At 40.4% G+C, this 15,870-nt stretch overlaps 2 protein-coding genes across 2 annotated transcripts in view; both read right to left on the bottom strand.

Moving 5' to 3' along the window:
- The window catches only part of LOC138958118 (uncharacterized), a 214,971-nt gene that overhangs the window by 88,566 nt on the left and 110,535 nt on the right, over window positions 1-15,870 (bottom strand). The gene's annotated exons all lie outside the window — the stretch shown is intronic.
- On the bottom strand, window positions 5,768-10,082 carry LOC138957096 (uncharacterized). The gene is made up of 5 exons (XM_070328270.1): window positions 9,774-10,082; window positions 8,795-9,080; window positions 8,375-8,661; window positions 7,777-7,930; window positions 5,768-7,101 (listed from the first exon to the last, which is right to left on the bottom strand). The coding sequence occupies exons 1-5, from the start codon at window positions 9,968-9,970 to the stop codon at window positions 6,061-6,063; spliced, it is 1,965 nt and encodes a 654-aa protein (XP_070184371.1). The 5' UTR covers window positions 9,971-10,082; the 3' UTR covers window positions 5,768-6,060.

Genomic DNA, 15,870 nt, shown 5'->3' with positions numbered 1-15,870 from the left:
AATCTACCTAACAGCAAACTAGAAAGCTCCTGCGGTTCCAAAAACAGGAGGGGCCTTTAATTTCATAACCGCAGTGCCCCACTGCGGGAATAATTAAAAATGAAGAGCCAACACTTGTACAAATTATCTGTCTTTGTACATACAAGCACATACACAAATAAATCTGCTTGCACTATGCTGGCTTTAGGCATGTGTAATAAAATGATTTTGGGGGAGCTTCTCTATTTAACTGGGAACTTTTGTTGTTGTCAAAAGCAATTTATGCCTCAAACATTCTCCCACTCAAGACTGAACTATGCATTCAGTATGTGTTGATATCTGACTTAAAGGCATATGTACGCGCTCCCGTGTTTACAAAGTGTAGTTTGCCCATAATCGATGTCAAACGCACCATAAGACCATATAATGACGATATGTCACCATGCGCGGACCATAATACATGCATTACAGCTTGTTCTAGCCTCTGAAAAAGTGAGGCTGCCAACAAAGCCGCGGTGTTAGCTCCCTTGCATCAACGTTACATGTGTTGCCAAATCTATAAATAGGACGATCCAGATCAAAATGAAAATTAACATATCTCAACATTGAAGGGGTCCTAGACCAAAATATTTTGCAGGGAACTTAATTTAGCATGTCTCCAGCTGTTGGTAAAGCAATTAGCGTGTATAGTCATCGAGTACATATGCCTTTAAACTCATAAAACTAACAAAGGCTAATTTGTAAAAAGACACTGATTTGAAAAGAAAATTTAAATTCAATTACATATTATCATGTATTATATAATCTGTTCTGGGGCTTTTTTCCAGGTCTTTTAAAAAAGGATGTTCACAAACAATAACGAACACATTTTTCAATTCAATGAATGTTTGCAGCACTGTCAGCCGGACAGAAATGACAGTATGTTGACAAAGCCGTGATAAAAACATAACCTGCAGTCCTACCTAAGCGCAAAGAAGTATGAATGGTCTCTGTGTACTCTACAATCTCTGACTGTGGCCCTATGTAAAGGTCGAAAAGAGCTGGCTGTGCTAGGCCATTAAGAAAAATTTCAGTTAATTCAGATTTGTACAAGGAGAGCATAAAAGCATATATTCACAGCATGTATGTCTTGTTATTGCTATAGGTCTATATATCTATGCCACAATGACACAGCAAATACGTACATTCATACAGACATATTCATTTACTCATATAATTTAAATTATATAGCACCACAGGAATATGTTAATATCAAAATCTAATATGAAATTTCTTACACACACCCATGAAGTTCAAGCCCTCAGCAGTTCTGCACACATGTTGATCCAGGAGGTCCAAACACACCCTGCACTTGTTGTCCAACAGTCACTGCTCCAGTGAAACCCTCCATTTAGGACCCTGAAAGATATATAACAAGTTCCATAAAGTGATACAAAACTCTTTGTTGTTGTCCTTATCTGCCGAAGGAGCACCTCCTGTCGCTTCACAGCATCTGTAACACAAGAGAGGACTGAGTATCCAGCCAGAAATTTCATGACTGTATTTTTATAATGATGATCAACAAAACTTTTTAGGGGCTTTTAAAATGATATGACAAATATAAAGTCAGATGCACTTCACCCATTGTTATACTTAAACATAGAACTAAGGCTTGCTCATACAGTGGAACTCCCCTTGTTAGACCTCAAAATATCTGAGAAAAATAGGCCTTAAAAAGGACCCCTGGGTGTCTTAAAAAGGCCGTTGATTGATGATTCACAAAGGTTATTCACAGAAAATATGAAAAAAGCAAGGTCCTAAAAGGGAGTGTGTCTTTAAGTGTGTGTGTGTGTGTCTGTCTGTGCATCGCAATTAAGGGCTAAACAAAAACAAACACACACACAAGAAAAGCAAAATTTGTTTGAAAATTTGATCCAAGACAGTGAATCAAACAAGAAATGTCCATCACTGATTCAGACATATTTGAATGTATGTGTGTGTGTTGCAAACATTACACAACAGTGGATCATAAATTTATACCAAATTCAGCTATGCTAGTACCGTATTGCAAATTACATTAAATTTGAAATGTCAGAAAAAACAGGGTTTTTAAATTTTATAATTTGTTGTTAATAATTAACTTACTGGTTAAAGAGTACAACTTTTCACAATTTCAGCACAGAGAATGGAATCCTTGGTGTCTGCTTCCTTTTCTATCTGAATGACTCATTGGTACAGCCATCTGTCATCACCCTGCCGACTGTTTTTTGACATGGAGTCCAGAAGCTCCCCCACCAACTCAGGCAGTTTTGTTTTTCACTAAAAGTAAAAGAATAAAGGTCAAATAGATTTGCACAAAGGAATAAAAAGAGGTTTTCTAGTAATCCAAATAAAGCATGCAGAAATAAAAACACAAAAAGTAACATCAAACAGTTTTGCCTCTTGTGCCCCCAAGACACTGGAATAATTACAGGCCACCAGATAGGCCGTCCATCACTGAAAGTGAACAGAAAAACTTGATGTTTGAAATGTGTGTGTGTCAGTGTGTGTGTGTGTGTGTGTGTGTGTGTGTGTGTGTGTGTTATACAAGTGGTACAGGTAATTTAAAAGAGTTTAAAATGTCACTTACTTGTTGTCCCTGTCAGTGTAAACTTTCAGCACAAAGAAGAATGGAAACATTGGTGTTTTTGTCGGTTCCGTTCCAATTGAATGACTTGGTACAGCCATGCCATCAAGTTGATCAACCAGCTCACTGTTCCTGTTACCAGTTCAACCTCTTTTCCACATTGCCGACAGATTTTTAATCTGAAAAAGTCATGTAGCTGTAGGCCTATACATGTTTTCAAAATGGGAATTTATAAGTTGTAAACAGTTAACGAAATAGTCCGCTTCTGTCACGTACTCCCCACGAACACCACCATGTGGGGCAGCCAGATCCAGATAGAATCAACAAACAAGTAAAACTCAAAGTAAAAACATAAAACTCAAACTCAAAGAGAAAAACAACAACCAGACGGCCCAATGGTCACTGTAATTGTATCAGATTCAGATTCTCACAATGGTATAAACTTTGCAAATCTCAAAAATAGTCGGATACTAGTGACAGTGATAGTGAAAAAGAGTTGTGGCAGCTGTAAAGAATAATTATACGTACTCCTCACTCGATAGTCGATGACTTGGCAGTTACTTTGCAAATCACTCGATAACTCCTGAGCGAATCTGGATACGATTACGTGGAAAACTCTTGAAGGCTTACTTCTCAGTCCAGATCCGTCTTCTGCTCTCTGAATTACGGTTAAACTCTCTTGGTGGGTTCCTTTCGTGATGTTGTAGCCCGCTTTTTTCCAATCTCCCTGGTGCAAACTCTTTCTTCCGAGTTCGTTCGTTGAAAATCAGTTATTAGTGCTCTCCCTTGATTTACTTCGGAGTGGTCTCCTCTTCGACTTTTAAGGGACATAACTCTCGCATTTATTCCCTTTATTCGTATCGAAAGTAGCCGGCTCAGTTTGTTTTTGTTTTTGTTTGGTCTTGTGTTTGATGACTTTGCTAGTCCAATATTTTATGTATATGACTAAGTGCCAAAAGGTGCGCACGAAAAGCGGACAAAGGGGCTAAAAAATAAAAGTTGACAAACACGACTGATATTGTGATTTTTGTTAAGACAACAGATGCTGGAACCCAATTACGAAAAGAAAAGATAAATTTACCCAAATGATTTTACAAATAACGATAATTTTGTTCGTTATATCATTCAAAACGGCACTGAGTCATAGCATTAAGGTTATCTCGCACGTTTTTAAAGCTAGGGCTTTGAAACTTGGCACACAACCAAAGTATAATGACCTCCAGGTATGGTGCACATCACATTAAACAACATTGAATTTCAAGGTCACAGCGAGGTTAAATTTCCTTTGCAAACTGGAAAATTGTCGTTGTCACGTCTTACATGTTTTAATACTAGATCAGTTAGACTTTACATACTTCACATACTTTCAGCATTTTTATAAAACCTCATTAAAAGTGACCTGCTTGTTAATCTTTGTCAAAGTTCAAGGTCACAGCGGAGTCACATCTGGTCCAAATGTGGAATATTTTCAATTTATTCAGCGCGTTTATAGCACGAGCTTTGAAAATACACACAGTTCTAGTGTATAATGTTCACACACGATTAAAGTCTGGTTGAAAAAGTCAAGGTCACAGCAGGGTCGCGTTGAGGTCAAACATATACATTTTTTTCAATGAGGTTTTCTCATATGTTTTTGAAGCTAGGGCCTTGAAACTTGGCACACTACGCAAGTTAAATTAAACCTCATCAAATTCCAAGGTCACAGTAAGGTTAAAGATCCTTTAAGGATATTTTCTAAAAAAGGTGACCGCCTGGTTAATGTTTGTCAAATTTCAAGGTCACAGCAGTGCCATCTGGCTTAAACTTTGAAAAATTGTCAATTTCTTCAACTAGTTTTATAGTGTTTGAAGTCATTCACACATGATGAAAGTCTGGTTGATAAAATCAAACGGCAAGGTCGCAGCGGGGTCGCATTGAAGTCAGACACATACAATTGTCATTTTCACGAACGCCTTTTAAGCAACACCTTTGAAACTTCACACATTCCAAAGTTTTGATGTTGTTTGGTTATAATCAAAGTGTGGTCAATTTCCATGATTGAGAGCATTCAGAGGGGTCAAGTTGAGGTCACACAAAAAGTGATAATCTTTATAAGACTCACGTTTGCTGCTATTGCTCACTTGACATTGGTGAAAGTGCTTATTTTATAATTGTTGATCTTGATGTTTTGACCAATTAATATTACCAGGATCAACCATACCAGATTTCAAAGTCCAGAAGTTGTCAAACCTCAAACCTGTTGGAAGTTTCAAAGATTTAAGCATCAACAAATTTCTATTTGATTTGACCTTAAATAAAAGATTTGACCTTAAATCTTAAAACAGATCAACCAGACTTTGGTTTTATATAAATTGAAGTTCAATACAATTTCCTTTTTTTTTACCCAAACCATAACGCCACTTTGACCTTGACATTTGACTAAGGTCGACCAGACTTGGTTCATGTTTGCTGGTGTTGTCCATTTGTAAATGTACTGATATCTGAAATATGACATGACTTATGTTTTGTCGTTCCATGCTACATGCAGTGTCCGAACAATCTCATTTAAACGATGTCAATGCATACATGATACACACTCTGGTTTCACATTAATGATAGTTTGCAATGTGACTTTGTATTTATTGCGAAAAATGTCACACATAAGAACGACAACACACAACAAAATTCCGACTTTATGCCAGCAAGAATAGAATGCTGAACGTATCTAAACAAGTCATATTTACACACACAATAACTCAATTTTTGTCCTTCCATTCTGCATGCAGTGTCCGAACAATTTCATTTAAACGAAGTCAATACATAAATATTACACCCTTTGCTTCCACATTAATTACAATTTGCAATGTGAATTTGTATTTATTAAGCAAACATGTCAAACATTAGAATGACAACACACAACGAAATTCAGACTTTGTGCCAGCAAAAAGAGAATACCCGATTTATCTGATTTATATTTATTAACACATACACACATTAACTTATTTTTTGTCATTCTATTCTACATGAAGTGTCCGAACAATTTCATTTAAACGATGTCAATGCATAAATAGTACACACTCTGGTTTCACATTGATGATAAATTGCAATTTTAACATTGTATTTATTACGCAAACATGTCGAACATAAGAACGACAACACAAAACGAAATTCCGACTTTATGCCAGCAAAAAGAGAATACCCGATGTCTCTAACCATGTCATATTTACACACACACACACACACACACACACACACACACACACACACACACACATACACACATTCGCACATGCACATGACAGTCAGAAACACAACGACGCCCACTTACACACTAACACACACCCTTATAAGCGATTCCCCGTCAATGTTAAAACATTTAGTCTAAACTTAACTGTAAAAAGCAACTTTTGTAAATCTGGTACGACACAGCAAGCTCTGTAGTATTCTCTAAATTCAGCGCAGAGCTCTTTGTCATTTACATGTTTTGGTGTAACAGGTTACTGAAACCGGGGGACAAGTGGAACAAAGTGGTTTGGGGTCCAGTGTTCTTCGTTGATGACATCCCGAAGAGATGTCCACATGATGATTAACTTTGAACTGCTCTTGCAGCAAGGTGCTTTGATTATTCGGTGACAATGAAGTCTGTAAATGTCCCATCCCAGAGGTGGAAACACGGATTGGATGGGACGCTTCAAGACATGGGAAGCAGCAAAAAACTCCCACAAACCAGCGTAGGTGCCATTTTTGCGCATGGCCATAACTTCATCCTCAAAGGGGGATGAAGACGCTGGTTCAGCCGATGTCAAGACAGCTACTTTAATGATTTCTTCACCAGTAACATTGTGAAATTCACGACGCCAGTTGTTCCCATCAAGAAAGAGCTTTGGGTTCAAAGCCATGGCCATGACAACTCGAACTCTCATCTCCTGATGGTGATCTTGAGTGCCATAAAGTAGTAAACTCAATGCACGAAAAAAGCAGTTCCCATCTCCATACACAGATAGTGGGAAACATCTCCCCTGCAAGTCCGATGGCAGAAGAGTGGCTGCTTGACTGTCAATTCTGCAACCAAGTGCGGGGTTCTCATTGGAAGAATCGGGAATTTTGATATCCTCAGCGTGTTGCTGCCAGAATCTTGCCTTTTCCTGAACCTCCGAAAAGCTAGCGCATGAAGTGAGCTCAGTGCTGAGTTTTCTGAAAAATGTTTTGTTGTCTTCATGCTCTTCGAGCCCAGCACTTGTGTCTTCCACTCCATCACTTTCTTCTTCCACCACTCGATCGCTTTCTTCTTCCACACTCATGCTTTCAACTTTCACAATCACACACTCCTCTTCCACACCCAAGTCTGATTCAGACGAGGAAATGATTGCACTTTCCTTCTCAGAGTCAGAATCTGGTATGACATGAGATTCTTCGTCTGACTCGTCATTTGAACTTGAAGTGACAAGTGTCTCATCACCTTTTTCATGAGGTAGGGTGGGATTCATTTCAGGAAGAAAAGAACCTGGGCCAGGGTTCTTCATCTTCACAATCTTCCACTGATCAACATGGTCAGAGGACAGGCAATCATCGTACTCTCCAGCCATGCAATGCTCACAAAAGCAAGACAACTGTCTTGTTGCAAGCACGCCTGGTGCCATGGCCCGCAGATGGTGTAGTTTGTGTGTCCCTTGAACAGTCAACAAGAATGCAGACTTCATTTTTCTGCTAATCTGGTGTTCCTCAATGAGAAAAAACTTTTGTGATTTGTGCCCACACAGACCGTCAGTGGAAGGAGACAGTGACAATGTCTTGCAACAGTAACGGAACATATCCCGCGCGTTGGTGACCGTCACTCTGCCAGCCACAATGTCCTGGGTAACTGAGCGCTTTACTGCACCACCACACCAATCACTGTCGTTTTTACCGTGACGTGAACCGAAAAAAACTTTTTCAATGGACACGTCACTGTATCCTGGCACTACCGTATGTGACAGATACAGGAAGGGCAGTTTGCTTTTAAACTGCGCAGAGCAGCCATCGCTGACAAGGATAACCTTCTTCAGATCAGGGAGAACTGAAGAAAGGTGTTGCAGAACCTGCTGCACGCATGCCTGTGCAAAATGGGCATCGTGTTTCAAATCATCACCGAGGAAGATTAGTGTGTCACGCCTCAGTTCCTGGCAGTCAGAGCCTGGGCATTTAAAGAAAGCCACAGCTGGGAACAATGTTACCTGACTATAACCCCAGTGGGCGCTTTGTGGTTCATCCTGGAACTTGCACAAGAAATTTGCAGCAAAGTCACAGGTGACAATAACCCACCCTTCAGGAAGCTTTGCCTTCAAAGACTGCAGCTGCTTTCGCTGCCACTCAGCATTGAAGACATGCCTGCACAAAGGACCCAGTTCCTGCAACAACTCTTGCAAACACGCTTTAACTGTTCCTTCCTTTCGCACTTTCTCCATCCGTGAAGACTTTCCTTTTTTCACCTGTTCCCATTTACTCCAACTCACACGTTTCTTCATGTTTTCGCCCAAATCTTTCACAAGTCTTTCTCTCACACGCTCCGGTCTACATTTGCAACACTTTCGATCCACACACATCAAAGCAGGAAATACTTCAAACAAACACACACTTTCATCTAACAGATCTCTCACACTATCGCACTTCTCTGACAAGAAACGGTTAAGCCGGGTCAGTTTCAGTTTGGGATTCAAACATATTTCGCACAGACACTGCCGAAACTTTAACTTCTTCACAGAAGAAACGTTGGCTGGCTTGTGTCTGTGAAATGTCCTCAATGAAACTGTTGCCTCCGTCTCTGCAGTGTACTTTTTGTGGAGCTCCTTCACAGATTTGGTCAGCTGCCGCTTCTTTGTAGATTTACAAGGATCAGGGCAGGAATTCTTGTGGAAGAAGTCTGTGAGGGCCGTTTGAAATCCAATCCCCCGCCTCTTGTAGGGACTGTGCTCCCCCAAGGTAAGAGAAAATCTCTTGTTGATCCCGACTTTTTCAATTTCGCCACAGTCTTTGAAAGCCTGGGCTAGTCGCCTCTTGTGCTTTAGCGTGTTTACGTCTCTTTTCTTGCTGAGGCTGCCAACGTGGGTCTGGCGTCTTGTCTGGGGTGGAGTAGGACACATTCAGTACTTTTAATGCTCTTCTTGTCTTGGGGTCTGAATACTTCACAACACCTTTAAAAAGATGAGCCAGTTTCGCCCCCTGCGTCTTGAACTTGGCTTTCATTCGACTGACAGCCCTCTTGTAAGCTCCCTGTGTAGGGTATGGGCAGCCAGATTGTTGAAAGGCCGCCTGAGCTTGGACTGCCTTTTCGACTTTGGCAACTTCAGCAGCCATTTTCGCCTCCTTCTTTTTGTATTTTTGGGACATTCTTTTCTCTTTGACACGCCGTTTCTTCTGTGCGGTTATCCCGTCCCTGTAGTTTTGAGATGCCTGACGCCATTTCTCTCGTTTTTTCTCTACCTTCTCCCTTGCTGTCCCCTTGGCCGCAACACCTTGTCGCTCTTGCCTTTTCCTTGCACTGAAAAAGAAACGTGAGTAGGATATTTGAGCTGTGAAACACGTCGTGATTTTAACCTCCCTAAAGATTGAATTGCGATGTGTAGGGACAGGTTAGAAGGTTATCACGGGTTTCGTGTATTGCACGAGGGAATATCCTTGACTTAAACTGATCAGTGTTTACCAGTTGGAAAGATATAGTTATTCTTGACTTGGAAGTAGCACAGCGTTTAACATTCTCAACCGAGCAGGTTGTCAGCGCGTGTGGGTCTTGTTCGGGGAACAAGCACTCTTTCAAGAGACGGGTCTCTTAAGGTAAATGATTTACTATGTTGTATATTATTGAAGCTTGAATACATAGCTGGAATGTAAAGGTTAGTGTATGCAAAGTGCACTAAATTCCAGTGTGAAGTTTAAAGAGAATTCTTGTTGTGATTGTATTACGGTTTTTGTTGGGAAATTCTTTATTCGCACCAAACACCACTTCTTGACACCTACCCAAAGTGGAACTATGGGAAAGCTGGGATCTCACAGCCGAGTGCCATTCACTGCACGAATGCGACTATCACGTAGTCTCACACTGCCATCACCATTCTATTCAATAATCATCCCCCACACAAAAAATAATAATCTTGCCGGGTCTAGCAAAGGATTCATATTCCACACACACGGGATTCATTTCGTGCAAAGTTGTAAAATACGTAAAGGCACTTACTCATACACCTGCTGTCGCTCTCTTGCAAGTTTTCGGGTATGTTCCAGCTGTTCCACAGTTTGATGTTTTCGCCGGGTTTTCTGCATCCGGTTTCGGTTCTTCTCCCTCATCTGTTCTTGACACTTGGGGTCCTGTTCCATCTTGTTTCTGTATTTGCGGCATTTTTTCACATTTGTCTTTATCGATGCTTTGGCCATGATCTCCGACGGTGGTTAATACATGATGAATCTGAAAATGTTCAAACATCGACTGAATACTCATGTGCGTAGTTTTAGCAAAAGAGAAAACTACCGTAAACTACCTAGTATATACGCCCCCCCCCCCCCACACCCCCCCCCCTATGCAACAATGTTGCCCAAAAGTTGGGGGTGGGCGTTTACTAGGTACTATACCCTTTGCAGTTGCAGTTCCTTTGCTAGATTAACAAGTTTTTGTTCACTTGGCAAGGAAGTGTTCAAAGGATGCATTATTGCACAAAAAGTTCCTCTGGCTCTCATTCTCTCATACACACACACGCACGCACTGACGCACGCACGCACTGACGCACACACACACACACACACACACACACACACACACACACACACACACACACACACACACACACACACACACACACAAAAGGAATTCTGCAAGCAAACCATGAAGGAAATAGTGTTGCTTTATTGTCTATCAACAACTTTATAACTCCAAAAGATAATGATCGAAAATGGGGGGTGGGCGTTTACTGGGTACTGTACCCTGTGCGCAGAATTTGACCAAAAATAGGGGGTGGGCGTTTACTCGATATTGGGCGTATACAAGGTATTTTACGGAACAAGCTTACAAACTAAACAATTGTGAAGACAACCGAGTAGTTATATGAAATAATATAAACTTTGATTTCAAAGAATAAAACATTCAAGCCAGGGGCATGTTTCTGGTACACCTGGTAGGTAAGTAGAGATTAAATTGTCGACACAACAGATGAGACTGGCTACCACTGTTTATTTTAATACACTTTTATGCAAATTTTAAATTGTGTTCAACCATATACACCAAACTCACCCAAACTCCTGAAACATCCAAGAAAAGGAAAAATGTGTCCAAGCAAGGAAAAACGCCATTTCTTCAAAGGCTGGAATAACTACAGAGGCAGCCGCGTCATTACACACAATGCAATTACGTCATACATCATACATTTCTATGAGTCATGTTGAATGGAATGGTGGCATGTGCCTCTATTCTAGCTAACAACAAAGCTGAAAAAATGAATATTATCTGTTTGTTTTGTTTGTTTTACCCGTACGAGACCTTTCTGTGACCTTGACATGTGACAAGGATCTACCTTAACTTCTTTAAGTCGGAGTTGAGAGTTGTGTGATGTTTGAAGGCTCTCCCTTTAAAAACAACTGAGATAATGATGCATTTTCGTGTTTTTGATTTGCCCATGTGACCTTGAGATTCGACAAAGGTCAACAAGACTTTAACCGTGTATGGAGGCTATTAAGCCCAAAAATGTGAACTTTCAAGGTTCTTGCTTTGAAAAACTCTGAGAAAAAGGTTATGTTTTTTTTTTTACCCACACGAGACCCTGCTATGACCTTCACATTTCTCAAGGATCAACCTTGAATTCTCCATGTTGAACAATCATTAAGCAAAAGCGTTGTTTGAAGTTTGAAGGTTCTAGCTTCAAAAATCTCTGAAAAAATATGTTTCATCCGTTTTCTGAACCACATGTGACCCAGCCGTGACCTTGAAATCTGACAAGGGTCAACAAGACTTTTACCATGCATGGGGGCGATTAAACCCCAAATGTGTGTGAAGTTTCAAGGTTTCAACTTAAAAAACGTCTGAGAAAAATATACATTTTCCTTTTTGGACAATGTGTTGCACGCAAGACAACACGACAAACGCTCGTGTTATCATTCTTTTACTTTAAGGTCGACTTGCGTGCCCGCTCTTTCGCTAATCTCAATTAAAATTCATCTTAGAAGTTCGGTTTTATTACGCTTTTAATTAAGAAGATTAAACTAAGACAACAAATAGTTAGTTTTACCCATTAAACTCGATAAGGTAGTGACATTTTATGTTGAACGCAAGAAGGTGTCGCACGCAAGATCTGAAAAGATGTTGACGACATAATTTCAACACTTGATAGCGCAATCGTGGTTCGTGATTTCTTCACAAATTTTGAACACAGAATGTGTCACGTGGTTCCGTAAATGAAGTAGATCTTTGTACATGTAAATTTTGTTTTTAAAAGAAAATAACCGTTAATTACCGAACATTTTGTCGCACGCAAGATATGACGAAATTTTCAAATCGTTTTCAAAAATGCTGTTCAAAAGTTCTGCAGTCTTTGCTGGATTACTTGAAAGACAGCAGTTTGATACACCGTTATCGCTTGACGTGTCGACATCAATTCCAGAGTTTTTGAAAAAGAAATTTAGTAAATATCTGCGATTGAAAAATGTATGCCGTGATGACGAATCATCTTGCGTGCGACACCTTAAAATTCGGTTATCGAAAAAAAAAAATTCTCTCGAGATTTAGATTTGACGTTTGGTCTCGTCTGTAAAGCGATGTTTCAGGCATTCAATCAAACTAAATGCAATTCATTTGTGCTTCTTGTTATTTTTCTGTGGCATATTCAAAACACGAGGTATCACGATGTCCTTTTTCAGATGGCCGGTTTTGGCGTTATTTTTGACTTTAAACAAAGATAACTTCAAAACCGTTCAAGTCAGACACACGAAATTATGTCCACTATCTCTTCGCACATTCATCCACACACACACCAATTTTCAGCAGACACACGTTTTTAGAAACATTTTTATTGTAAAACAAAGTCGTCTTCTGTTCTGTGAGCACCTTTTGGCACTTAGTCATATATACTCAACCTTCGTTTTGCGTTTTTGTTGCAGCTGAGTGCATTTACAGTTCAAAAATCCTCCTATGGTAGTAAAACAAACCCAAAACTACATAAAATAAACAATAATAAAAACTGTTTTAAATAAGTGAGGTACATGTTTAGGCTAGGAGGGGGGGGGTTGCGCAACCCCCATAACCCCCCCCCCCGGTAGTCCGGGCCTGCAAGGACAGGTTGGAAGATTAGGCTAAGCCTAAAACCTTTATCCTGACGATAAAGTTAATTATGAGCTCTCTCTCTCTCTCTCTCTCTCTCTCTCTCTCTCTCTCTCTCTCTCTCTCTCTCTCTCTCTCTCTCTCTCTCTCTCTCTCTCTCCCTCTCTCTCTCTCTCTGTCTCTCTCTCTCTCTCTCTCTCTGTTAAGCATTCGATGTGTACATATTCCATAACTTTTTTTAAAAAATCTCATATTGTGTGTGTGTGTGTGTGTGTGTGTGTGTGTGTGTGTGTGTGTGTGTGTGTGTGTGTGTGTGTGTGTGTGTGTGTGTTGTGTGTGAATGTCCGTGTATATGTGATTAGAATAGGTGTGCCTCTCTGCATGGGTGAAAAAAACACTTGTTTGTAATGCTTGTATGCCACAACCCTCTCTCTGTCTCTGTCTCTCTCTGTCTCTGTCTCTGTCTCTCTCTGTCTGTCTCTCTCTCTCTCTCTCTCTCTCAAATTATTTAAAATGAAACAATATTGTACACACAGCAAAATTCAGTCAACTTCAGGTCAAACCAAGAACTTTGCACTTGATCCTACATGAAGAATTATTTTGGCAAATGTTAAATTTAACATAAAAAGGTATTGTTTCAAAATTTCACTGCAGACCATTTTACTAATCGTTTCGGGCGGGCGGAAAATAGCTCAGTCGGTAGCGGCGCTGTCTTCAAAACCAGTTGTCGCAATCGGCGTGGGTTCGATCCCCACGTTCGGCGAGGGATTTATTTCCCAGAGTCAACATCGTGCAGACTCTCCTCGGTGGCCGCATGCGCACGATAAAGAACCCAAGTTCACAGCGAAAGTCTCAGGGCTCGGAAACATGAATACACGCATGCAGGAAACAAAATGTGTGGGTATCGCCGTATACTGTATGGCAGCTCGCTTTCCCCATGGAGAAAGCAGCCCGAATTTCCATGAGGGCAACCTCACAGGACTATATAAAATCTTTTCCTTAAACTTTTAAAGCAATTGTTAAATTCTCTTTTGAAAACTTTTTTTGTGAGAAGCGTTCCCAGGTAACGTTAATGAAATATTAATTTCACATTTGATGCTAACTGTTTACAAAAAACTAACTATACTTAAGTAAATCTGACGTTACAAAAGTCCTTTCTCCTAAGTGAATATGTGCGTACGCCACGTGTTTGTGTGTGTGCACGTGCGAGCGTGTGTGTGACTGTGTGTGTGTATGTGTGTGTGTGTGTATGTGTGTGTGTGTGTTTGTGTGTGTGTGTGTGTGTGTGGTGTGTGTGTGTGTGTGTGTGTGAGCACAAAGTATTCCTACATGTATTTTGCAAATGCACAGTTAACAAGTTTGAAAATATCTCATGTCATCTCCAACAAACGGCTTAATTCACACACATGCACGCACTAAAAACATAATAAATCTTATATGTACGACTACCTTGTAAAAACACACACAACACGTTTACATGCACAACTGGTGATATAAAACACAATTTTAAAAACAATGTTTTTTAATCAACTTAATTTCAACAACAAAATTGTTATGCTTAGCTGATAAGTTATATTAATAAAACAATAAAAATAAAAACACAAAATGCATGTATACTATTACTACTATACTGTACCGCAGTACTATGTACTGTAGTACTATATAGTAAAAAGTACCATAGTACAAAGTACCACAGTGTACCATAGTACAAAGTATTTCGTACTATAGTACTACTGTAGTACAGGGTACATTCACAAAAAAGTACCATAGTACAAAGTACTAGGTACTATAGTACAGGGTACATTCAATAAAAAGTACCATAGTACAAAGTACAAAGTACTCTACTGTACCACAAAGTACTATAGTACATGGTACATTTACTTCACAGTACTATAGTACAAAGTACCATGTACTACGGTATGTACTATAGTACAGGGTACATTTACTATAGTTTACTATAGTACAGGGTACATTTACTATAGTTTACTATAGTATACTATAGTACATCGTGTGGTACTTTTTCAGCTGGGTACTCTCATAGGTCAGTTTCCACTAATTTCAGAATTTCAGAATATTTTCGTCACGTCAGTGACTAGCGCTCTTTAAGAGGACATAAAGACGGGAGTTTATGCATACGCCCTATTGTTGATGGGTACTTAAAATTTGTGACAAAAGAATTTAAACGTTCAAATGACTTACCACCCCCCTCTGATTTGTCAGTTGCGAGTGTGTCAGTATGTGTTTGTGTGTGTGTATGTATGTGTGTGTGTGTGTTTGTGTATGTGTGGTGTGTGTGTGTCACTAGTGTATGTGTGTGTACGTGTGTGTGTCACAGTGTGTGTGTGTGTGTGTGTGTGTGTGTGTGCGTGTGTGTGTGTGTGTGCCGGTGTGGGTGTGTGTCTGTGTGTGTGCCCGTGTGTGTGTGGTCACGTTGTGTGTGTGTGTGTGTGTGTGTGTCACGTGTGTGTGGTGTGTGTGTCAGTGTGTCAGTGTGTCAGTGTGTGTCGATCAGTGTGTGTGATCTAGGCCAGGGTGGACTCCCAAGGTTCCTGGGTTCCGGAAGTCCACCCACCCCCCTTACTGACTCCACACTTAATGTACCTTTTGCCTTTTTCTCTCTGCGAATGTATGTATTCATTTGCTAATTTGTTCGTTTGTTTGTTCGTTCGTTCGTTTGTTCGTTCGTTGGTTCGTTCGTTCGTTCGTTCGTTCAACAGTCCGTCCGACAGTCCTTCAGTACGTCCGTCAGTCCGTCCGTCCGTCAGTCAATCCGTTCTTCCTTCACTGAGTCCGTATCAATAAATTCCTCTTGTGCAGGGCCGAACTACAGGAGAGAGAGAGAGAGGGGCCGGGGGGGGGGGGGGAGGAATGTTCCTGTTGGTGGGACAACCCCCCCCCCCCCCCACCCTGGCCTAACCGTAGACCTCCTCCAAACGTTTGACAAATGCTCTGAAAATGCGCCAGTTTGCACATATTGTTTATTGTTTGCTTGTTTATTTGTTTGTTTGTTTGTTTGCTTGTTTGCTCGTTC

This window comes from Littorina saxatilis, linkage group LG2 (assembly GCF_037325665.1).
Source record: "Littorina saxatilis isolate snail1 linkage group LG2, US_GU_Lsax_2.0, whole genome shotgun sequence".
NCBI lineage: Eukaryota > Metazoa > Mollusca > Gastropoda > Littorinimorpha > Littorinidae > Littorina > Littorina saxatilis.
Note: the sequence above shows the minus strand (reverse complement) of the source record. Positions and strands in the feature narration are given on the sequence as shown.